At 57.6% G+C, this 24,963-nt stretch overlaps 1 protein-coding gene across 1 annotated transcript in view; it reads left to right on the forward strand.

The window, feature by feature from the left end:
* LOC130044715 (adenylate cyclase type 1-like) overlaps window positions 1-24,963 on the forward strand; it is a gene marked incomplete at its 3' end in the record, with an annotated part of 29,466 nt that continues 4,503 nt past the window's right edge. The window contains exons 1-2 of the mRNA XM_056137344.1: window positions 1-603; window positions 10,968-11,117. Coding sequence (XP_055993319.1) covers window positions 1-603; window positions 10,968-11,117 — 753 coding nt within the window. The remainder of the gene's footprint in view (window positions 604-10,967; window positions 11,118-24,963) is intronic.

The following is a 24,963-nucleotide window of genomic DNA, read 5'->3' on the forward strand; positions in this document are numbered from 1 at the left end:
ATGGCGGCGGCGCGCGGCGCGGGGGGCGCGGGGGGCGCGGGGGCCGCGGGGGGCGCGGGGCTGCGGGCGTGCGGCGCGGGCTTCGCGTGCCCCGAGCTCGAGGCGCTGTTCGGCCGCTACGCGCTGCGGCTGGAGCAGGCGGCCGCGCTGCGGGCGCTCGCGGTGCTCAGCCTGCTGGCCGGCTCGCTGGCGCTGGCCGAGCTGCTGGGCGCGCCGGGCGCCGCGGCCGGCCTGGCCCGCGGCTCGCACCCGGTGCACTGCGTCCTCTTCCTGGCGCTGCTGGTGGTCACCAACGTGCGCGCGCTGCGGCCGCCGCAGCTGCGGCAGCTCGGCCGCCTGGCGCTGCTCTTCTGCCTCTCCTTCGCGCTGCTCTGCTGCCCCTTGGCGCTGGGCGGGCCCGCGGGGGCGCACGCCGGGGTGGCCGCGGGCCCCGGGGCCGCCGAGCGGGGCGTCTGGCAGCTGCTGCTGGTCACCTTCGTGTCCTACGCGCTGCTCCCCGTGCGCAGCCTGCTGGCCGTCGGCTTCGGGCTCGCGGTGGCCGCCGCGCACTTGGTGCTCACGGCCACTGCGTTCCCGGCCAAGCGCCCGCGTCTCTGGAGGACGGTGAGTGTCGCGGCTGAGCCCCTCGCCTGGGGGGGGGACCCGGAGACGGGAGGGAGACAGCGGGTCAAGGTCACTCCAGGCTGGGGACTGAGGGCCGGCCCCCCGGGGAGCGCCTTCGAGTGCCGGTCCCCGAAGAGCCGCGGCGCGAGGCCAGCCGGGACGGGTCAGCACTGGCCCAAGGTCAGGAGCCGCAGGGGCCGAGGTGGGCCTGGATTGGGGTCTGCTCGGGGCCAGCCCGCTGGGAGAGCGCGGTCTGGAGCTATTGGGGATTTGCCACCGGCAGCGCCCTCCCGGCCCCTCGGGAGCGGTGGCGAGAAGGGGTGCGGCGCCTCCAGGGGCTGCCCGGTGAGCGATCTCGGTGGGGTCTAGAGGAACAGGCTTTGGTGGGTGGGGGTGCAGGACCCTGGCCCCTGACCCCTTGATCCCAGGGCTTTGACAAGCGGGAGTTCTTGTCTCCGCGTGTCCAGTGCTCAGGCGGGGAGGTGGATGGAACCAGGACACGGGTCCAGAGGAAGGAACAGTCCAGGACCCGGGATCCTGCCAGCCGGAGCAAGGACACGGTCAGCCTCCTGGCCCCTCCCGTCACAGGGCAGAGGCTGCAGACTGACCGGCCTCAGGTCACTGCGCCCAGCTCACCTGTGCTCTGGGGCTTCAGGGTGAACCTTGCTGGGCTTGGCAGGGTCCTGAGGTGGGAGGGAGGGAGCAGAGAGGGGAGATGGGGAGGAGGGGGCGCAGGACAGAGGTGCCCTGCGCCAGTGTGTGCACACATGGCCATCCAATTGTGCCTGTTCATCTGCATGTGTCTGTGTGCATCTCTGTATGTGTCCACGTCGGCACACTTGTCTGTGTGCACCTGTACCTGTGTGTCTGCATATATTTGTCTGTGTATCCGCACGTGTGCACAAGTCTCTGCACACCTATATGTGCACGCACGCCTCTGTGTGGGCGCCTTGTGGTGTGTGACAGGACAGGTCGTCCCTGCTAGGAGAGGCTGGTTGGAGCCACACTGTGCTGTCCCCTTCAGCACAGGTGGGGGTTTGGGACTCCCCACTCTGGAGTCCTGACAGTGCTGTTCCCTTCAGCCCTGGGGGTCACCCACACAGTTTAGCCTGTATCTAGGACCAGAGGTGAGGGAGATCCCGGAGGGGAGCTGGTGGAGGAGGCTGGAAGAGAGATGGGGGTGGGGGGGGGATGTGAGAGAGGATGTGAGGCAAAGGTCAGAGACTAAGACCAAGAAAGAAAAGGCAGGGATGTGGGCTGTGGGCCCAGGGTGCAGGTGATGTGGGGAGCCCCTGCTTCTCTGTTGCGGAGGGTCCCGATACCCTTTCCTCAGCAGCCCCTCTGTGCGGGCTCAAGCTCATCAACTTGGGTGCAGGCTGAGTGGACAGGCCCAGGTCCAGCCGTGCTCCCTCCTCCCGATCAACTGCTCACGGGAAAGTCTGCGATTTCTCTTTTTTTTTCCTTCTTCCTTTTTGGGTCAGACCCAGCAATGCTCAGGGGTTACTCCTGGCTTTGCACTCAGGAATTACTCCTGGCAGTGCTCAAGGGACCATATAGGATGCCAGGGCTTGAACCCGGGTCGGTCGTGTGCAAGGCAAATGCCCTACCCGCTGTGCTATCGCTCGGGCCCGATTTCTCTTCTTTTAAGTTGAAATTTTCTGCAGCCTTTCTTTCCCATGCCATGGGTCTCTCACCACTTGCCTCTCAGGAGGAAAGCGTTAGGAGGGAGTGTCTGGCTCCAGCCAGCCCTGGAGCCCCATAAGTATTGGTCAGACCCTGTTCTGCCCTCTCCACCCACTTGTCACCCTTAATCGAGGTGCGAGGTTCGTGTCCTGGGAACCAGGTCCTCAGTGAGAAATGGAGGCTTTATGTCTGGAGGTGGGAAGGCCCAGCCCTTGGGGCTGGTGTTGGAGAGCGTGGGGGATGGGGCGGGGGGATGGGGGCGTTGTGGGGGGGGAGGGGACAGCACACGTCACCTAGGTTCCTGATGTGGTACCAGCTAATCCCTGAGGGGCTCAGGAGTTTGGGGGCTCCTGCAGAGGGGATTTTCTGGGTAACAGTCTCCAGCTGGACCCTCCTCCTGTGCCATGCCGTTCCCCTGCCTGCCTGTAGGGGGCGCTGGCCTGCCTGTCCCGCCACCCCTCACCTGCTAGGCTTTGTGGTCTGGGGGTTGGTTCAGCGTGGCTGCACGGCTGGTGGGTTTGATTTAGCCGGGGGGTGGAAATAGCGGGGGTTGGAGGCAGCTCACGGCACACGCAGCAGAGTTTGGCTGGCGTGATCCCCATGACAGATGCCCCAGTGCCAGCGGGGAGGACCCCAGCATGGCGGGAGCTGTCAGGAGTGGAGGCGTGAGTGTGAGCTGTGGGAATGTGGGGACTCCTGTGCTGACCAGGGGCTCCGCTGGAGACCCGTGGCTGATGGGTCCCAGTGGGGAATGCCCACCCCCTCCAGAGCGCACTCAGGATGTGGCCAGCACTGCTGACCCCTGGGGAGCCTGGCCAGCTCTCCACTCTCCCTCTCGTCCTGCTGGGTCCCTCCTGCTCCCCTTGGCCCCATGGCTATAATGGGCATCCCCTCCCATGGCCTCTACCCCCATCAGGGAACTCTGGCCATCCCTGCTGGTCCCCGGAAGCTGGGCCCTGAGAGGGCCTCTCCAGGCTTGTCCAGCTGGGAAGGCTCCGGGCCTGGGGGCTCAGACTTGTTTGCTCACCTGTTCCGCATCCTGCTCTCGGCTGACCCGGGCTGACTGGGTGGAGGCTGGAGCCAGGAGCTCCCCGGGCAATCTCAGTCCCCCGAAAACCATGGCCACAGCTGTCCTCCCCCTCCCTTCTGCTCTGGGCCCTGGCGGGCCAGTCCGGGCTCTTGCACGGTCTGGCTCACGGGAGACTGACCGCCTCTTGAGCTCCAGGTCATTGCTGGCATCGCCTGAGGCTGTGGGTGTCTGCTGGGGCCGCGATTCCCTGGAACCAGACCCCCACTGGCCCTGTCCGCCTGTCTGAGTCCCTCCCCTGACATAGCTGTTCTGGCCAGGGCAGTGGGATTAGGCAAACCAGAAGCATGTAGGGTGCTGCCCTCGCCTGCCCGGTGCGGGACCCCCTGGCTCTGCCTCTGTCTGTCCTCTGGTCTGGCTCTTCCTGGCTGCGTGTGCTGGAGTCTGGCGCTGGTGCATGGGCCAGAGCACTGGTCGTGAGGGCGGGGGCAGCTTCTCCGGAGGGTCCTCATGAACCTCCACATTTGGGTGCCCGGCCCCGAGAGTGAACGTATGGGAGGGACTGTCCGCCTCCGGGTGGGAGAGAGGACATCCTCTTTCTCTAGGTCACCCTTGGCCCTTAAAGGCAGGGGAGAGCTCTTCCAGACTGCTGTGCTGGCTCCCAGGGGACTGCAGGAGCCAGAGGGAGGCCGGGGAGGGGTGGGGGTGTGGTGATGCGGCTTAGACCAGGGAGGATACCACCTGCCCTGTCCCTCGTCAAAGCTGCTGGCCTTGCCCTGACCAGAGGCTCCCAGGGGTCTTGGGGGCGTGTCCTTCTGTCTCCCAAACTGAGACTCTGTGGGCCAGGGCCCAGGTTAGCTTGTGGGACCTTTGTGTCCTGCACTGGTGCTGCCTGATAGGGCAGTCTTGGGAGCAGGGGTGTCCCTTGCTTTCTGTGGGGCGCTGGGGATGGGGGTCCTGGTGGCGGTGGCAGAGGGAGCGGCGGGTGGAGTGTGGTCTGGGCAGAGCTGGGCTGCAGTGCGTACGTGTGTGTGCCTGTTTAGGCTCTGCATACTTGTATGTCATCAGCTTCTGTACATGTGTGCTTGCATGTGTGTTATCAGGCCCTTTACACATGTGTGTGCGTGCGTGTAATGAGGCCCTGTGCATACGTGTGTGATCAGACTCTGCGTATCTGTGTATGTGACCAGCCCTGGCCCACCAGGAAACGCCGTCCTGGAGCTCAGAGGCTGCAGGCGCCTGTGCTGTGCCGTGGCCAGCGCACGCTTGTCCCAGCAGTGCCTTGTTGGGGGGCGGCCACAGGCTGGCACTCTGTACCCCTTTCTGAGCGTCCTGAATTTGGGGCTCCATGTGCCAGTCCAGGCCAAGCCCTGCCACTGATGTGGGTGTTCATGCATCAGATAGACTTCCTGTGCTTCCCTGCAGTAGGCCCCGGCCTCGCCAGTGTCCACTGCCCGTATTCCCCTCGGTGGCCCTGGCTCAGAGGGGCTTCCCTGGGGCTCGCCTGTCCCCGGTACATGCAAGGTGCTTGGGCTCAGAGGTGCGGGCACAGTTGTACTGTTCAGCGACCAGGGTCCTGCCGGCCTGGGAGGGAGCCTCCGGGCTCCTGCAGCCAGCAGGGGGCGCTGCCCTCCCCCCTGTCCAGGGCTGCTGTGAGCACCTTCTGGAGAGTCCACTCACTGGCTTGTTGCTGGGCTGCAGGAGCGAGGGGACGGGCCAGGCTCTCCCCCAGGAGCACTGAGGCCCAGTCCCTTCTCCCGTGTGCTGGCAGGCGGACTCTGTGCTCTCCTGCCGTCCCTCCCTCCCGTGGGGCACTCAGCTGCCCTTCTGTGTGCCTGGCTCAGGGCTCTGTGGGGGTGAGTCCTGGACACTCGCAGTGTGTGGTGGGGTAGAGTGGCCAGCTGGTCCTCCCTGCAGCGCCCAGCGCAGCTCCCCAGGGACAGACTCTGCCCAGTGGGAACTGGTAGCCCTCCTGCTGCAGCTGGGGGGAGGTGGCCTGAGCTTCAGAACTGCAGAGATTTCTTCAAGGATGTGGGCATTCGGGGGTGGGGTGGGTGGGCGGGGCTGGAGGCCCCCTGCCCTCCCTGTGGCTTGCCATGAGCTTGTTTGCTCACCAGCCTCCTCAGCTGTGGTGGGAAGCGCCGCTTCCTTTACAGACCCCAGGAAGACGGGTGTGGACAGAACTCTCCAACTGACCAGTGTAGCCCTCACGGAGCTGCAGCGGGGGCCAGTCTCACTCCGGAGCCCTACGGGAGACCCCCGGGGACTCTGTTCCTGTTCTGAGCCCCTGTGAGTGAGCACTCCCGGCCCTGGGCTTGGAGGCCCGCGCAGTGCCAGAGGTTTCCCTGGGGTCTGTGCTCGGCCAGGGGTGTCTCTCTAGCTCCCCCAGGGGACTCTTGGACCATCAACAGTGCTGTAGGTGTAGATCCGTCCCGCCCTGTCCTGTGTCTGTTTTCCACTGTTGGCACAGAGAGATTCTCCCTGTGGGGACCAACCACCCGCCCCTGCACAGCAGCTGTTGCAGGAGATCCACTGAGTTATGACTCAGCTCCGCTGTGGACTCCGTTCCCGGGCTGTGGGACTAGGCATCTTTGGAGCCAGACATTTACCTGTGTACTTAGGATTTAGTGGCGTTTCTTTCTCACCCGACAGTCCATCCTGCAGCAGGAAAGGCCCTTGCGGTGACCGTTGCCTCTTCTTGTCTCTGCCCAGAAGCTTGTAGGGGTTGAGTAGCCTGGGGGCTAGCGGGTGGCGGGGAGCCTTAAAGCTGCCCCCAGGGAAGGAGGTACCTGGGGCTGGGCAGGCCTGAACCTGGCCCACATGCCCCTCCTCGGGTGCTCTGTCTCTGTTGGGGTGCAGCCGGCCTTCCCCAGGAACAGGCATCTGAGGGGACAGTGTCCTGCCACCAGCTTCTGGGGCTGAGTGCATGAGAGTAGCCGAATGTGTGTCTCCCTGGCTTGTCTCAGGGACCGTTGTGCTCTGAGAGTGTGCAGCCGGTGGGGCTGGAGGCGAGAAGCCCAGTCACTCCGCAGTCTAGACTGGCCAGTGCTGACCCAGTGGGGCGGACCAGGGGCTGCTCCACACATTTTTGCATGGACGGGAGCTTGGCAGGGCCCTGGGCTCCCTGTGTGGGTTCTGGGGGCAGATCTGACTGCCTTTCATCGCCATGGTTGGGAGCCTAGGTCAGCCCAGACCGAGGTGGACGAGGTCCTCAGGGCCCTTACACTCAGTCGCGCTGACTCTAGGCTGGGGCTTGGCTGGTCAGTGTCCCAGGGCTGAAGGCCACAGCCCAGTGGAGTCTGCAGTGTGGTGGTCACGGCCAGAGCCTGTCCTGTAGAGCGGGGCCAGGAGAGGTCCCTGCTGCGCTGACCCCTGGTGCAGTCTGTACCCACTCCAGAGATGTTTAGATGTCCCTCGTCCCCTGGGATCTCACACCCACACCTCACCTGGAATCCCATTTTTGTGCCAGAGATTCCCCAAACAAACACGGCCAGCCTCGACCCGTCCACTGCGTGTGTCTCGCTGGTCCTGTAGAGAGCCAGTAGGGACAGGCTCGAGGACCTCTGATATCCACACTTACCATGACAGTGATGCCGGACCAGTGCCCAGAGTGTCGCCCCTCCAGTAAGCTCTGTCACCGGGTACCCTCTGTGTGCCATGATGAGTGAGCTGGGCATGAACAGTAGCTTCTAGGAGCCTTGTCCCTGTCCCTGCAGGCCCACTCCCAGCTTTATCATTCTCTGGGGGTCTCTTCACCCCTGAAAGCATGTTTGGGGACTTGAACATCTTTTCCAGACGCCCCATGTGTGGGTGCCACCCCCTGCCGTGCATGTCCCCGGGCCCTATGGTGGGGCTGTGGCTCCGAGTTGGCTCTCCGTGGAGCTGCAGGAATGGGGACAGTCCTTTGTGCTGAGTCAGTGCTCTGGCTGGGATGGCGCCTCATGGTGCTGATGGTTCTGCTCAAGGCTCTCCCACAGTGACAGACAGTGCTGGTCAACAGGCTGGGGCCACTTGGCTTAGGCCTGTGTGTCCACAGGGTGTGAGCATTGTGAGGGAAGGGGATTCCTGGCTCATGTTCCAAGTCTTTACGCCTTGAGAATGTGCCTGGAAAAGGCTCAGGCAGGATTGGTATGGTACCTTCCAGGAGCAATGAGTCCCTGGGATGCCTGGAACAAGCACATCTCTCCAAATTAACGAGGCTGTAGTAGTTCAGACTGGGGTAGATGTGGGCCCCAAACCAGATCAAGTTGTGTTTAAGTTGAGGGATTGTGGGTGGGTGGCTCTGTGGATGGATGATGGATGATGGGTGGATGGTGGATGGTGGATGGATGGTGGATAGATGATGGATGGTGGATGGATGATGGATGGGTGATGGATGGTGGATGGATGATGGATGATGGATGGTGGATGATGGATGGATGGTAGATGGATGATGGATGGTGAATGGATGGATGATGGAAGGATGATGGATAGTGGAAGGATGATGGATGGTGGATGGATGGTGGATGGATGATGAGTAAATTGATAAGGGGAGATGGTGGATAGATTTATAGATGATAGATGAATGGTTGATGAATGATGGATGGATGGTGGCTGGATGGCAAATGGATGGTGGATGGAGGTGGATGGATGGATGGTGGATGGTGGATGGAGGTGGATGGATGGATGGTGAATGGTGGATGGAAGACAAATGGATGACAAATGGATCAATATGGGTAGATAGTGGATAGATTTATGGATGGTGGATGAATGGTGGATGGACGGATGTGGATGGATGGCGGATGATGGATGGTAGATGGATGGATGGTGGATGGATGGTGAATGGATGATGGAAGGATAGGTAAATGGCGGATAGATGACGGATGGATGTGAATGGATGGTGGATGGTGGGTGGATGGATGGATGGTGGATGGATGGATGATGGATGGTGGATGGATGGTGGATTGATGGTGGATGGATGGCAAATGGATAGATATAGGTAGATGGTGGATAGATTTATGGATGATGGATGGATGGTGGATAGTGGAAGGATAGATATGGTAATGATGGCTGGATTTATGACAGGTGGGTGTTGGGTGGACAGTGAGTTGATGATATGGATGAGAACACATATATTGCTCTACACTTGATTATAGCTGGTAATAAGTGATCCTTATTTAGTGATCAGTGAAGGAGGTAATGTGATAAGTTTTCTTTGTTGTCTTTTCTTTATTTACTAGAAAATGGCAGGGATGAAAGAATGGTGTGTGGGAGGAAGGGGTTGGGACGTTGCAGTTCTAGATGTTCTGTCCATGGCATGTTGCAGTGGGTGGGGCTGAGCCAGATGCAGCACTCTGACCTCAGTGTCCAGTTCCCAGTGAGTCCATTGCTATTTGGGACTGGCCTAGATGGACAGTCCCAGTTCCTCCCCAGGGCACAGGAGTTGGTCCTGCTGCAGGACCCAGCCTGGGGATGGTGGGGGGTAGGTGCTTGGCCAAACAGGCCTGAGTGGGCACTGTCAGGCCCTGAGGCCCCTGAAGTGTACAGGCCTGGGCATCTTCTGGGCCTGTGTGGGGCAGCCCAGGGTCCATTCAGAGCTGAGGGTGGGACGTGCCCTACGTCGCTGTTCCTGCAGTGCCTGGGGTGGTGGGGGGACAGCCCTATGTGCCCCCAGCCCAGTGCTGTTTCCAGGTCTGCAGGGGGTGCTCCTGGGCACTCAAGGCTTAGGGCTCACTCCTGGCTCTGTACTCAGGGATCACTCCTGGCAGCACTTGGGGAACAGTATGTGGTGCTGAGATCAAGCCTGGGTCAGCTGCGTGCTTGGCCCGTACTGTCCTATGTCATAGGCCGGGGTCAGGATCTCAGCTGTCCTCTGCAGTGCCACCAGCCCACAGACCGTGGGATCAGGGAGGCAGCAGGCCTGGTGTGGCCAGGTCCTTCCCTGCTGGGATGTGTACCCAGCATCCAGCACCCGCCCTCCCCTCTTGGTGCTAGGTACTGGTACCCCTAGCCCTCGGGTGGCCCACCATGCTGGCCATAGCTTCCCCTGGCTCTGGCCAAGTCTCCCTGTCCTGGTGCCCTTGCGCCCGACCACAGCTGGGTTCCAGTTGGAGACTCTGCACCAGGGCTCAGGGCTGTACCTCTGCCCCTCGGCGGTGTTCGGCCCCTGATGGGGGAGGGGCGGTGTGTGCGTGTGGACACCAGGTGTGTGTGTGGGGACAGTACTGTTGTTGGGCCGACTGTGGGGAGCGAGGACCCCCTCAGTCTGCTCACGGAGGCCTGTGGCGCCTCCGAGGCTCTGGGGAGCATCTTGGCTGAGTAAAGGAAAGGCGTGACGGAGACTGGACAGGTGATGGGCTCTGCCGTTGGGGTCTATCACTCACACATCCTCCCAGGCCCCCCTCAGCCCACATACCCTCTCTCCCAACCTGTGCCCTCTTAGGCTGTGGCTAGGACCCCTGGCTGGGCTATGATGTTCACTCCGGGCCTCGTAACTCTCCATCATGCCCCTGAGGAAGCTGGTGCGACATCCACAGAGGGACAGGGGATGTCCCAGGAAGGAGAGGCAGCCTGTGTCCCACATATTCCACATGTTCAGAGTGTTACACAGGCCAGACGGGCAAGTGGAAACTGGGCGCATAGCTGTCGCTCAGGCTCTCGGGAGAAACGTGCTCAGTGCCACCACTCGTTCTTTGAGTTGAAAAAATGTACTCTGGGTCGGGAATGACTGTGCAGTGGGTAAGGAGGGCATTTGTCTGGTACGTGGCTCACCCAGACTCAGTTCACGGCACCACATGAGTGATCCCTGAGGGCAGAGCCAGACATGAGCCCTGAGCACAGAACCAGGTCTGGCTCAGAATCCACACACATAGAAAAATGAGCCACTACTACACCCATGGGCACTTAGGAATACTCAGCGCACATGTAAATACTGACTCTCCACACCCACACTGTTGGTCCCTGTGTGCGGCCTTCTCGCTGCCTCGACTGTGCCTCCCTGGACAGCTTGGATGTCCCAGCATAGCAGGATGTACCCTGGAGAATGGCGAGCATGGCCCTCGGCTCAGGCCCTTAGTGCTGCCAGCCTGTACCCTGGAACAGCATTGGCCAAATCAGCTCCAAGGGGCAGTGCCCTCTGCCCCCGGGGGCTCCCACCGAGTGTTCCAGCCTTAGTCTCTGGGTGTTCCAGATCCCAGGAGGATGACTCGGGGTCCCAGGGAGGATGATCAGAGTGCCAGGAAGCTGTTCAAGCCCAGTGCACATGTGATATGGACGGCACATTCCTGCCCTGGGCATCCGTGTCCTGGTTTCCTTTTTGGTCCTTGTAGGGCAGCATGACTCCGGAGCAACAGTACAGTGGGCAGGACACTTGCCTTGCACGTGGCTGACCCAGGTTCAATCCCCAGCACCCCATGTGGTGCCCTGAACCCCTGGGGAGTCAGCCCTGAGCACAGAGCTAGGAGTCAGCCCTGAGCAGAGCTAGGAGTCAGCCCTGAGTGCTGCCAGGTGTGGCCAGAAATTGAAAAAGAAACAGAGTCAGGGTAGACTCAGCCACCCGCCCGCTCTTGTCCATAAGCGCCACACCCTCTGCTCGGGGGTCCAGGTCGAGGTGCCTGATGCACAGACTTGGCGTCTTTGCTCACAGCTCCTTGTCTTCTCTGCCTTCTCCTCTCAGCTGGGCGCCAACGCCCTCCTCTTCGTGGGTGTGAACATGTACGGGGTGTTTCTGCGGGTGCTGGCCGAGCGCTGCCAGCGGAGGGCGTTCCTGCAGGCGCGGAACTGCATCGAAGACCGGCTGCGGCTGGAGGATGAGAACGAGAAGCAGGTCAGTGCAGGGCTGCGCAGGGCTGGGCCACGGGGGAGGGAATGCGGAGGGTGGGGGGACGTGGTGGGAGGCACTTTGCCGGGAGCTGGGAGCCCCCTGCCTGGTCTCGTTTGCTTCTGCAGCCCCGGAAGGGTGGTCTGGACTTGTGCGCCTTGGGGGAGCACAGGGGGTGGGGCACCTGACCTGCCTGGGGTGCTCCCGCTGTCTGCCGAGTGGGGATTCTGGACATGCCAGCCAGCGGAGGGTCCTGGGCTTCCCCGTGGGTGCTGGGTGCAGGCTCTGAGTGGGGTGGGGTTCTGGCACGGGGCTGCGTTGCTGCTCTGGTGCCTTGTGGGCGCCTTGGCCTTTGCAGATGGCGGGGGCGGGCTCCCTGGAGGTGGGGACAGTGTGCAGTCCGGTGGCCTTGGCCAGGTGAGGTTCTCCAACCCTGTCGCCACCCAGCCGGGCTGAGCCAGGCCAAGGCATCTCGGACTTGGCGGGGTGCCCTGGTGGTCTTCGTTTGCAGAGCTGGGCTTGTCCCCCTGGGGAGTCTCTTCGCAGGCCCCTGGCAGTACAGTGCTCACCTTGTTGCGTGAGACCTTGAGCCTGATCCTCAGCATAGCGAAAAATAAAAATCTAAAAGCGGAATTCTCACAGGGGATTGCCCTGCCACAGAGGCAGGGGGGGATGGGGGGATGGGGGTAGGGGGGATATTATCCATGGTGGTAGAAAATGGGCACTGGTGGAGGGATGGGTATCTGATCATTGTATAATCAAACCCAAGCACAAAAAATTGTAAACCTACAACTGTACCTCATGGTGTTTCACTAATAAAAAAAAATTAAAAAAAAAAAAAGCGGAGTTCTCGTTGCGTGCCGTGCTGTGCCACTGAGTGGAGTTCAGGCAGCTGAGGCGTGGGTGAGGTCAGCCCGAATGAGGGCCCGGGGACACTGGGTGAGCACCGAGGGCCAGCGTCCGTACTGGAAACCACACCATTTCCACTGAAGAGCGCGAGGATCCTGACGCTAGCTTGTTACCAACTGGTCCTCGGAGAGGCTGTCGTTCGGGATGGATGAGGCACCTACACAGCTCCTCGTGTGGTCATGGAGGCACATTTCTGGGATGACCTGGGACGCTGGACACCCTCATGGATCCGCCTTTCCTCCCCGTCCCTCTCTCCCTCCTAATTGCTCTCCTATTGGGACTTCAGTACCTCCTGCCTGTTCAGAGCCCTTAATGGTTCCTTGTGCCTCAGACAGCTGTTGTCCTTCTTGTCCCGCTTGTCTCTCTGTGGATGTGCACCCTGACTTTCCCCAGGGGTTTGACTCTGACTCATGACAGAGAAGGCAGCCTCCTGGGAAGGGTCCTGTGTGTCCCCAGATCTCGTCCTCTTGCTTTACTTTTATTTACTTTTATTTACTAAGCATATTCCATATTTTCTGAGATAATTTTGTTGTTCTTTTACCTTTTTAAATGAAAAAATATAGAGTTTTTTTTTTATTGAATCAACACTGGTTCACAGAGTGTCAATGTTCCTGTGTTTTAGGGATTTTGTGTTAATATACTACATAGCACAGCGGGTAGGGCGTTCGCCTTACAAGTGGCCAACATGGCCGACCCGAGTTCGATTCCTCCGCCCCTCTCGGAGAGCCCGGCAAGCTACCGAGAGTATTCGATATGCCAAACACAGTAACAACAAAGTCTCCAATGGAGACGTTACTGGGCCCGCTCGAGCAAATCGACGATCAACGGGAGGGCCTTTACCTTTTACCTATACTACACCCACAGCCAAGTGCCAGCCATCCCAACACCACCTTTGCAGGACCCTTCAGCATCTTGCTGGGAATCTCAGTTTTGTCACCAGCGTCTAAAGGCTTGTTTTCATTAGACACTATTCCTTGACTTATTCACATACTGTGTAATTTCCATGCGGCTAGGGAACGCCCTGCGTGGCTCTCTCTCTCTCTCTCTCTTGCTCTCTTTTTTTCTCTCTCCTCTCTCTCTTTCTCTCTCTCTTTCTATCTCTCTTTTTCTCTTTCATTCTCTCTTTATCTCCTCTCTCTCTCTTGCTCTCGTTTTATCTCTCTTTCCTCTCTCTTTTTTTAAATTTTTATTAGTGAGACACCCTGAGGTCCAGTTGTGGACTTACAGATTTTTGTGCTTGGGTTTCAATTATACAATGATCAAATACCCATCCCTCCACCAGTGCCCATTTCCCACCACCACAGATCCCAGTATCCCTCCCACCCCCTATCCCCCCCCATCCCACCCTGTCTCTGTGGCAGGGCATTCCTCTCTGTTCTCTCTCTCTTATTGGGTGTTGTGGTTTGCAAAAGTCCTCTCTCTTTTTCTCTCTTCTTTTTCTCTTTCTCCTCTCTTTATCTCCTCTCTCTCTCTCTCTCTCTCTCTCTCTCTGGTCAAACTGGTTGGTTGATCATTTGCCATTTATTCCATTCTCCCCACATGCCTGTTCCAGTCTCACTAAGCTGCTCCCCGTTCTAGTCTCACACCGCCCCTCATTCCCGTCTCCTCCTGTCTCTCCAGCTCATCTCTTCACGTTCCCTCTCGCAGCCGCGACTCTCGTCTCTCCACACGCCTGCTCCTGCACTCTCCCCCCACATTCTTCCTCTGTCCTCCTTGCTAGTCTCTCCATCTTGCAGCCCTGGTCTCTGTCTCTCCTCTCTCTCCAGCTCCCTGCATTGGGGGTAGCACATCAACATATCAAAAGCCCTTCCTGATTGCCCATCAGGCTCAAGGGTAGAAATACCACCTAGGGGTGTTTCTCCTCTCCTTAGTCCAATAACTTAATTAACATCTTAGTTCTACTTCTTAATATTAAGTTATTTTGTTATGGACACAGTAAGAGATACATTGAGCTTGTAGGTTGGCTCTCCTGAGGACATTTTGCTAAAGATCTCAGCTACAGTGCTCAGGCCAGATTAATCATTCCTAACCCTAGCAGGGTTCGAATCTAGTTATTACTTTTTGGAATGACAGAATTTGTCCATGACCATGCTCTTAATTTATAGTTAAATATTGTGGTTCTTGGGCTGGAGCAATAGTACAGTGGCTAGGGCCTTTGCTTTACAAGTGGCCAACATGGCCGACCCGAGTTCGATTCCTCTGCCCCTCTCAGAGAGCCTGGCAAGCTACTGAGAGCATCTTGCCCGCACGGCAAAGCCTGGCAAGCTACCCGTGACGTATTCGATATGCCAAACACAGTAACAATTGTCACAATGGAGACGTTGCTGGTCCTGCTCGAGCAAATCGATGAACAATGGGAGGACAGTGACAGTGATTGTGGTACTTTGGCCTGGCCCATTTCGATGCCAGGGTAGCTCACAGCTTGCCCTGAGTCCATCCAGTCCCTCTTAGGGACCCTGCTTTAGGGGTGCTAGGAAGTAAGGGCAACTGAGGCTTAAGTCAAGAGAACAGATGCCCAGGGTGAATATCATTCAGAGTCAATTAATTCCCAAGTGACAAAAGCATAGCATTAGCTGTCTTCCTGTGTCTGTACAAAAAGGACATTGCTCTGAATTAACTATGCAAAGGACTTAAGGAGAAGAGAAAAGCAATATTTACAAGTTAACAGAACACAAAGAAAGAAGTAACAAATAAACACAGGGGAATGGGAGCACTGTGATGGGAGTAACCCAATAAACCTAAGCTCCCTGTGTCAAGGCAGAAAGGACGAGCCAATGTTATCCAACAACATACCACATGTGATCAGGACTATTTGGTATTTGGCATGTTCCTGACTTGTTTCACTCAATGTAACATCCTCTAGTTCCATCCACATTGTGCACCAGATTTGAGCAGTCCTGGATGGTGACCGGGGTCACAGTCCCAGTTGCTGTGTGAGAGCAGGCTGTGGAACTCCCGGGTCCAAGGCTGTGCGTGTCTAAGGCCTGGGCCCTGCGTTGAGGTTTCCCCAGTGGCATGCGGGATCATGGCTCTGTAGGAACCGTGAGGTTCCTTCCCCGGGGCAGAGGGGAGTGTGAGCAGCAGAGCTCCAGGGCAGGGGCCGTGTTGGTGGCTTTTGCTTTGTGGTACCTGTGGGATGTTTTCTGGCCGCAGGTTGTCAGCAGTCACGTATGAAGGCAAAAAAACAGGAGTCTTAGAATAGGCTGTGGCCCCTGGCCCCTGGAAGGCTCAGCGTTTAGCAGGATGGTGCGGCGTCTGCCCTCAAGATCTGCCACTAGGCAGAGGTGTCTGTAGTGGTGTCTCCTGGGTGCGATGTGAGGTCACTGCAGTGACTTGGGGGACTCTGACCCATCTTGGTCTCACAGTTTCTTGTCCCCTTGAGCACGGAGCTGCAGGTGGGGTGCTGGGTGTTCCGTGCTGCCTTCCAGGGCCAGCGTGTGCAGTGGAGAGGCTTTTCCCAGTGCTGCTCTGCTGCACCAGCACCTGTTTCAGGTCAAGGTTCTGCATGTTGCAAGTGCGTAGTACGCAGCAACAGCTGCCTGGTGGCCTTCCTTTCTCCTCCGCCCCTCTCAGAGAGCCCGGCAAGCTACCGAGAGTGTCTCGCCCGCACGGCAAAGCCTGGCAAGCTCCCCGTGATGCATTCGATATGCCAAACACAGTAACAATTGTCACAATGGAGACGTTCCTGGGGCCACTCGAGCAAACCGATGAACAACGGGAGGACAGTGACAGTGACAATTTTTGGTTTGGGGGGTCACACCCAGCAGTGCTCAGGACTTATTCGTGGCTCTGTGCTCAGGGTTCAGTCCTGGTGGGGTTCGGGAGGCCATGGGGCGTGCCAGAGATCAAATTGAGTCAGCTGTGTGCAGAGTGAGTGCTTCTCCTGACCTTGCTCTGCCCGATGGGCTTCCTTTTCTGGTCACCATTCCATTGGGCTCCCTCTTCCGGGAGAGCCCTGCCCCATGGCTGCCAGCGTTTCTAGCAGGAATCTGGGTGAACCAGATAGCGAAAATGCTGTGGCCGTGATTGGGGATGGTGCGGACCAAGGTTCTCCCTCCCCGTTAGCTCAGTCTCACTTTCCCTGGCCGCTCTCCGTGGTCTCGTCTCTAGGTCCAGACTGCGCAGATAGCGGGGAGTGGGAAGTAGAGGTGGGCTCGCTGCCTGCCCGCCTGGCCCCACCGTCAGTGCCAATTGTCACCTGTGTTTGGGGCTGCATCCCGGGACAACTCTGCCTGGCCACTCATGCGTGTGGTGCAGCCTCTGACTGCACCCCAAGTGGGGTGTGGGTGTTGGGGGGCTCACCCTGTTTCTGGGGCAAGTTCAGGGCTTTGATCCTGGCTCTGGGAGGGAGTGTGGGTCCCACTCTGGGAAGGTGACAGGGTATCAGCACAGGTGGCCTTTGGAATTCTTGGGAGCTGGAGATGCGGAGCTGGGACTGGAGGGGGGAGATGGGGTCGCTGAATTGGGGGTGAGAGACGCACGGACCATGGGACTGGGCTGGGAGGTCCTTGGTGGCTCAGCTGGAAGGAGTCAGAGTTGGAGAGGAAGGGGGCGCTGGATTTGGGGTGCTCTCGGCGTGCTGTGCCCCTCTCCCTGGACTCCAGATTAGATTAGACATGCGTTGGGATCAACACAAAGGCGAAAGCTTGGAGAGGGGTGGATGCCCAGAGGATTGGCGTGGTCACGCTTTCCTGGTCTCCTTGGTGACTCAGCTTCCTGGGGCAGCAGCCACACTGGGGTACCCGAAACAACGGTTACCTTGAAGGAAGCGTCTCCCAAGGATATGCCTATAGGACACTTGTGCCTTTGGCCAGGCAGGATCTGTGGTAGCAGAGGGCCTGGGCTTTGCTGGAATAGGAGCCCCCAGCATCAATCCCTCGTGGAGAGGAGTTGGCAGATGGAAACTGTGCAGGGCCATTGCTGGTGTTCCGGAATCCTGGCGAGAAACACAGGGGCCAGGGCTGCCATGTGTGTGAGTGTCTGTGATGATGGACTGGCCCGCTAGGAAGCACAGTGGTTGGCCTGGCCTTGACACGGGGGTTGGGTGGGGGGTCCTACTTGCACTTACACAGGGTCTAGAAAGTGTCTCCAGCGTCCTTGCCCCTGTGTACTGGCAGCTATCCGGGAACTGGTGATAGGAACCCGCATCCCAGAGTATCACCCCCCTCCCGCCCCCGATTCTTTGTAACTGATATCCCTGCAGTTGCTGGAACACAGATTTTTTTTGTTTTTGTTTTTGTTTTTGATTTTTTGCTTTTTGGGTCACACCCGGTGGTGCTCAGGGGTTACTCCTGACTCTGCACTCAGGAATTACTCCTGACGGTGCTCAGGGGACCATATGGGATGCTGGGATTCGAACTCAGGTTGGCCGTGTGCAAGGCAAATGCCCTGCCGGCTGTGCTATCACTCTAGCCCCAAACAGAGCACAATTTTCAGAGAAAGCTTTGGGCGAAAGATCTGAGTTGTACGGGGGGTCTGCTCTGCTCTAGGCAGGTAATACACGGGCCTGGTCCGTGTCAGAGGGAAGGAGCCACCAGTGCTCCCCCGGGGCATGTGTTGGAATGATTCCCATCATCCCAGAGAAGCTTCCCGAAAGGCTCCCTGCTGCACATGAGGTGTCTGTCCTGAATCTGGCCCCTTGGAGAGGGACTGGGATCTGGAAGTGTCCACAGCCAGTCCAGCATCAGGGCTGCCCAAGGCCTGCTCCTGACCAGCCGCTTCTGTAAGCCGCGCCCAGACCTCTGCGCCGTCAGGCGGGTGTTCGTGATTCTGATCCGAGGACAGGGCAGAGGGCACGGGGAGGAGGGCACAACAAGAGGCAGTGCTGATGGCAGCTGAGGCCAGAGCCATGACTCCTCAGGCCGGCCGTGGCCCACTTCCCGCCCTGCTGCTCCCTCCCTGGTGCTCAGCCTCCCTCGAAAGGCCCCGTGTGGAGCTTCTGGAAGATCATCGAGCGCCAGGACCCCAAAGGATTGTGGGAAGCCTTCTCCCAGCACGCTTTCCATTTTCAGAACAGAAATGTCAGGTCACTTCTTTGAAGTGGAAACACCTGAAAGACATCGGAGACTGGTACAGATTGGGCCCGAGGGCCATCAGAGTGAGCGCCCAGTGCCCGCATCAGAGCACTTGCATCAAAGCTGGCCAAGAATAGTGGGGAAGACTCAGAGCGCCAAGCGTTTGAAACCAAAGGGAGAACACGGGGGGGAAGTGTCCGCTACCAAAATTAAAAGGGAAACTTGACAATCCCAATAAAAAAAAAAGCTTGTCTAAGGGCCCGGAGAGATGGTACAGGGCAGGACACCTGCCTTGCACACAGCTGACGGCTGGGTTCAGCCCGCCCCCCCCCCACAAGACCTCCCGAGCACCACCAGGAGGGATTCTTGAGCGCAGCTGGAGTAAGCCCTGAGCACTGTGATGTGGCTTCCCAACTAACACGAAACAAACCCTAAAAAACACACAGCTTGGCTCAGTAATGAGGACTCCCTGGAGGGATCACAGGCTCAGAGTCCACCGGAGTCATCCAGACCCCCACAGCACTGTCCCCACCAGGGCTTCCCAGAATCCAACTCCTGCGAGCACAGAACCCTCCTGCTGGAGGAGGGAGAAGGCCCGTGGCTTGGAAGGGTCAGATGCGCAGAGACTTGGGAAGGGTCAGGCACCCACAGGCAGCCCCGGGAAGGGTCAGACATGCATATAAGCAGCCCCAGAAGGGTCAGACACGCACACAGGCAGCCCTGGGAAGGGTCAGACATGCACGCGCAGCCCGTGTCTCCCAGCCCTTCTTCAAGGTTGACCCCAAGAACTGGTGTCCGTTTGCTTTGTCCTTTGGAAAAGTGACCCAGGGAAAGGCTGGTGAGGCGGGGTAGGGGACGCTGCCTTGCCCTGTGTCACACTTTGAAAGCAAAGCAAATGCCTGCGTGCATATGTAGAATTTGGGTCCTGGGGTGACCCAATCCCTCTGGCGTGTCACAGCACTCGGGCTCTCGTTCCTCTCCGCAGGCACGGCCGCTCTGAAGACCCCACCATGGCGAGCCGAGCGTGAATATGGGGAACACCCCCAGTTTTCAGTCAGTGCTTCTTTGTAGTACCTGCTGGTTGGAGGGTCCTTTCCCATCAGGTTCTGAAAGCATTTTCTGGACTTTGCCCAATTGTCCCCTGGTCCCTGTGGCTTTGCGTGCAGACCCTCTCTGCTGTGATGTGTTGCCACGATATGGGGCCCTACCGCCCGGGTGGCCCTGCACAGTGTCTGGACGGCCTGGACGAGACTCTCAGGCTAGCTGTGCCCACAGCAGCTGACTTGCTCTGCTCAGGATGCTAGCAAGTGTGCATAGGTGGGTGGCAGTGGCCCTGGGGTCTGCGTTTCCAGAAGGACCTTTGTCTTCTCTGATGGACAGCCGGGAGGGATTCCTGTGATGCAGATGGCGGGGAGGGGGCCCGTGCTGGTCTTCTCCCTCCCTCCCTGCACACAGGGGCTCACTCTGTCTCTGGGCTCTGTGTTCACTAGCCCTGCCTCGGCCCTCCCTCCACTGCACCCTTCTGACTGTCTTCTGTCTTGAGATTCCCGTGGTTTCCCTCTGAGGGTCCAGTCTCCCTCTGCGCTCCTGGCAAGGGAGGCTCCAGTTCAGTGTCTGTGACTCCGTCATCGCTTTCCTACTTACCCACGTTATGTTTTTCTTGTCTTATTTACCTCAAGTAAAGAGTTTGCCATTTACAATGTCGTGCTTCTTGCTGGGCCTTTTTCATGGCCATGCGCTTTTCTGATTGTCTGAGCACTCCCCTCTGAGGAGGGGTGAGGGGGAGGTGGGAGTGGGGTGTGCTCACCTTTCATGGCAGGAGACGGGCACGGAAGCAGCAGGTCAGCCCCAGGGAGAGGCATGAACAGGGCTGTGTGGAGCCCTGGCGGGGGGCGGGGGGGGGGGGGGCGGCTCGGGAGGCCCCAGTGGCAGGGCCAGGGTGAGAGGTGGAGCTGTCAGAACAGGCAGGGCTGCTGTGGAGAGTCAGGCTGTTGCCCCAGTGCTCAGCTCTCCGGGGCAGAGAAGCCAGAACTGCTCCCCTGAACCCAGGACAGAGGAGCATAGCTTCTGCTGGGGTGAGGGTTTGAGGGCCATGCGCTGAGGAGGTGGGCAGTGAGAGGGACCCTGGGCCCCCGGCCACCCCCCGCCTTCACCTGCTTCTGAGCGTGGCCATGGGCTGCCCCAGAGCCCAGAGCAGCAGATGGCTCCTTCAGGGCAGCTGTAAGCAGCTGTACCTGTAGTGGCCACTTTGTGGGAACAGCCGGTGTCTGTGTGCCCAGAGCCCACACAGCTCTCGGGCCCTTCTCCTTGGGGGACGGGGAGACTCGTCTTCGGGGGGGGGGGCTGCAGGTGCAACTGTGGCGGGAATGTTCTCCTGGCCCTGCTGGTTCTTTGACTGACACAGCTCCTGGCCAGGCCAGCCTGCCCCAGACGCAGCCCAGAGAGAAGCCAGTCCCAGACCCAGGGCACCTATGTACTCTGTCTAGTCGCCTTCCTGGCCCTGACTACTGGTACCTCTCAGGCGGTCACACACGTCCTTCCCGCCCTCCAGCTGCCCTGCGTGTGTTTGTCTACCCGATATGCATGTGAGTGCTGAGCCCCATGTCCGTGAGTCTGAGCCTTTCAGAGCAGAGCATGGGCAGTCGTGCTCGGGTGGCTTACACTGGGCTTGACCATCGGAATTCACCAGTAGCTTCTGAACAGAGGGAATTATGGGACACCTCTGACAGATGGACGTCTGTGGTCCAGCATCTCTGATGGCCTGGCCCATGTCAGGGCCTGCAGGTACTGGCTGTGGTGTGAAGGGACAAGGAGGAGGCTGTGTGTGTGTGTGTGTGTGTGTGTGTGTGTGTGTGTGTGTGTGCAGGAGGTGGGGAGGGGGCGCCGATCCCCTTCGCTATCAACCGCTGCCTGGTCTGGATGCTTTACCATTTGCTGACTTGCCGAAGACCTTTTTGGTGGTTTCCACTTTGGAGACATTATGAATAAAGTTTCCATGAACATTCATAGACAGGATCTTTTGTGAACTCAAGTCACTTCTCTTGGAGTGCGTTTGCCGGGTTGAGTGGCAGTTACGTGCTTAGTTTGTCGAGAAATCATGAAATTGTTCCAGAGGGGTTGTGCTGTTTTTCACTTCAGATAGTTTTTCCTGCTAATGGCTTTTCAGTGTGTGTTTCCTCTGCATCTGTGGGTACAGTCAGGTGACTGTCACTCTCGTGGACGTGGCGTGTGGTAGTGAACTGACCTTCCTTCCTTCCCTGGCTTCATTCTCTCTTCATCATGATCCTTTTAATACTTTTAACGTATTGTTGACTCAGAGTATTGTTAGGGTCTGTTTCTGCGTCTGTGCTCTTCAGTGACGTCGCTCTCTCGCTTCCTTTCTGTCTGACACAAGAGCGGCCGAGATAAATCCACATATGTCTGTTTGTTTTGTGTGATACCTACAGCTGTCCTGCCTGTTCTGGGCTACTTACTGTTTAACTGTGAGGTTGCTCCTCGGCGTTTACTCTGAGCCTGTGTTTACCCTTATGGTCCAGGTCTGTCCCTGAGAGCAGCAGAAGGTTGGCTTCACATTGCTGATCCATCTGCCACTCCAGATGGCCTTCTGCGTGGCGAGTTCACACCATGGATGCTAAGTGAAATTATGGCATTAAAATAATTTGTTGCCATGTTTTCACATGCTTTCTGGGGCTTGGTGAGACTGGTCTTCGTTTCTTTGACCTTATTTTATTTCCCTTCGCTGTACTTTGATATTTGTCTTTCCCAGAGTGGGCAGATCCCGCCGGACCCTTCTGACGGCCTTCTGTCTTGAGATTCTCGTGGTTTCCCTCTGAGGGTCCAGTCTCCCTCTGCGCTCCAGGCAAGGGAGGCTCCAGTTCAGTGTCTGTGACTCCGTCATGGCTTTCCTCCTTTCCCACGCTATGTTTTTCTTGTCTTATTTACCTCAAGTAAAGAGTTTGCCATTTATAGACAATGTTGTGCTTCTGGCTGGGCCTCTTGCACGGCCATGCGCTTTTCTGTTTGTCTGGAAAGCCTGAATCTGAGTGCTGCTGTGCTTGGCCCGTTGTCACTGTGGGCGTCCTAGCAGAGCTCTCTGGGTCTGCTTCCTAACCCCTGTGTACTGTTTTCTTCCATCTGTTGGTCCTGTCATTCTCTTTGTTTTAGTTATTTATTGTTTTTGGTTGTTTTTTTTCCCCCAATTTTGGTCACAGTGTTTCTTAGTGTTTTTCTGTTCGAGTTCGGAACTCTGAGTTTCTGAGATCTGGGCATATGCATCAGCCCTTGAAATAGGAAGGTTCTCAGCTATAATTATGCAGCCACTAATCCTTCCCCGCTCCCTTTCCTCTCCTTTCTGATCTCCTGTGATGTAAATGGTATTCCTTTGGAATCTGTCAAACAGTTCCCGATGTCTTCTTGGTTTTTCTGGATCCTTCCGTCTCCAGTCCACACTGAGGCCCTCGCACCCACCCAGCAGTGCACTGCTCCCTCCCTCCGCCCGGGCCCTGCTTTGAGCCTCTTCTCAGTTCATCTGCTCTTCTAGCCCCTAACTCCTAACAGGTTTCTCATGTTTCTCTTCCCTTGTTGGGGCTCTAATCTGTTCCTTGCCTCAGTTCCCTGAGCATCTCTTCCCGTGTTCCTTTGACATCTCCATGGGGAGTATAGACAGTTCCTGTGGGTTCAGGGTCCGCAGGTGCCTCCCCCCACGCCTCCGTGGTGCCTGGGAGGGCTGAGGGCCTGGTTCTGTGCAGGCCTGGAGGCCCCGTAGGGCTCCTGCGGCTGTTTGTGGCACTCTAGACTGCTGCCAGGGATTTGCCATGACACTCGCTGTGGAGTTCTGTTGTGCCCGGAAGTCCCCTCTCGTCCACTCCCAGTTGTTCCTGCTATTCCCGAGAGGGGACCTGGGTGTGGTGCTGCAGGCTGTGTGGTAGCCCCCTTGCGTGCTTCCCTGAGTGCCCACCTAGCTTTCCCTCTGGCCACAGTCAGAGTTGAGGGCCGGGGAGAGAGCGGGTGCCGGCCGGCTGTGGTCACTGCACATAGCACGGTGGAACTTGCCTCTGGCTGAACTGCTCCCGGCTCATAAGGGCCTGGAGCTCCTTGCAGCGTGCGGGGGACGGGCAGCCCGTGGTTATCTGCAGGGATGCTGGCCCTGGGTAGCTTGTCGGTTCCCATTCTGCCGTTTTGTGAAGGGAAGTCTCAGTGCTGACTGCCGGGCTGCTCCTCACCTCTGCCTTGAGGTCTCTGTGCCCCCCTGGTGTGGTTTCTGGGCGTGAGGCTGTTGCTCGTGGCCGCCCTGCAGGGAGGTCCTGGGTGTTCTGGCCCCTGCTCCCTGCAGCTCCATGCTGGACTCTCCGTCTTCTCCGGTCCTCTGTGCTGTGTCTCCGGCCGGCTTTTGCACAGCTTCCCCTTCTGCAACCTCGTCCCTGCATCTCCTTGGACCCTGTCTTTTACTTATTTCTGTGATTTTAAAATTCCCATTTGGAGGGGTGGAAGGGGGTGCCGCGGAGAGGGTAGTTGCCTCATGTGTGCCAGCCAGGGTTCAATCCCCAGCACCCCATATAGTCCCCTGTGCCCACCAGGAGTGATTCCTGAGTGTAGAGCCAAGGGTAACCTTTGAGCATCACTGGGTGTGGTCCAGGCAAACCAAAAAATCCTGTTTGAATCGTTATATCCTCTGTGACTTTGCTGAGTGCTTGCAGTTTATTGAATTATCCTGTAGCCACTGCTCCAGTGTTCCTGTTAGTGGTTCCGACCATTCTCTTGTCTCGGTGCTGGTGCTGACTTCATCTGAGTGTTCAGAGATCGTGGCAGCTCATGGCATGACATTGATTTCCAACTGTAACTTGGACATGTGGACAGTTTTGCATGCGTCTCTGTGCCTTATTGGGACCTGAGGCTTGGCTGTTTTTCTGTAGACTCGTTTAGTGGTGGTGAGGGTGTGGGTACCCACTCATGCTTGCCAGGCGTGGCGTTTGCCCAGGGTCACATGGGACTCAGCAGCTGGGGCTTCTTGTGTGTAGTTGAGCGTTTGGGTTCTTCGCGTCTGGGAGTTCTGGAAGGATGTGCAGGAGAGCCCCATAGTTTTTTTTAAAAAAAATTTTATTTATTGAATCACTGTGAGAACAGTCACAAAGCCTTTCAGTTTAAGTCTTGGTCGGTCATACAATGTCCAAATACCCATCCCTTCACCAGTGCACATTTTCCACCACCAAGAATCCCAGTATACTCCCCCTCCCACTCCTCCCCCTGCCGGTGTGGCAGATGTCCACTTTATTCTCTACGTTGATCACATTCAATATTATTACAAAAGACCCACCATTATTATTTGGAATTTTCCCCAACATTCAGACCTGCCAAAAAGACATCATCAGATCATTTTTTTCTGTTGCTGATTATGAAGAGCATATGATGTTGCCTGGCCTCTATTGCAGCTACATGATTTTGGATTTCTGATATTTTAGTACTAAGTCTACATTCTGGAACCTCAGAATTTGATGATAATTTCCTTAAAAGGTAAGGTAAAGGCCCTCCCGTTGATCGTCGATTTGCTCGAGCGGGCCCAGTAACGTCTCCATTGGAAACTTTGTTGTTACTGTGTCTGGCATATCGAATACTCTCGGTAGCTTGCCAGGCTCTCCGAGAGGGGTGGAGAAATCGAACTCGGGTCGGCCATGTTGGCCGTGTGTAAGGCGAACGCCCTACCCGCTGTGCAATTTCCTTAATGTTGTATTTAAGAAGACTAGAGCAAATTAGTCATTTGTATGGCTCAGACCCGGGTTTGATTCCTCTGCCCCTCTCAGAGAGCCTGGCAAGCTACTGAGAGTATCCCGCCCGCACGGCAAAGCCTGGCAAGCTACCCATGATGTATTCGATATGCCAAACATCGTAATAACAAGTCTCATAATGGGGACATTACTGGGCCTGCTCGAGCA

Source organism: Sorex fumeus, unplaced genomic scaffold (assembly GCF_029834395.1).
Source record: "Sorex fumeus unplaced genomic scaffold, SorFum_2.1 ptg000123l, whole genome shotgun sequence".
NCBI lineage: Eukaryota > Metazoa > Chordata > Mammalia > Eulipotyphla > Soricidae > Sorex > Sorex fumeus.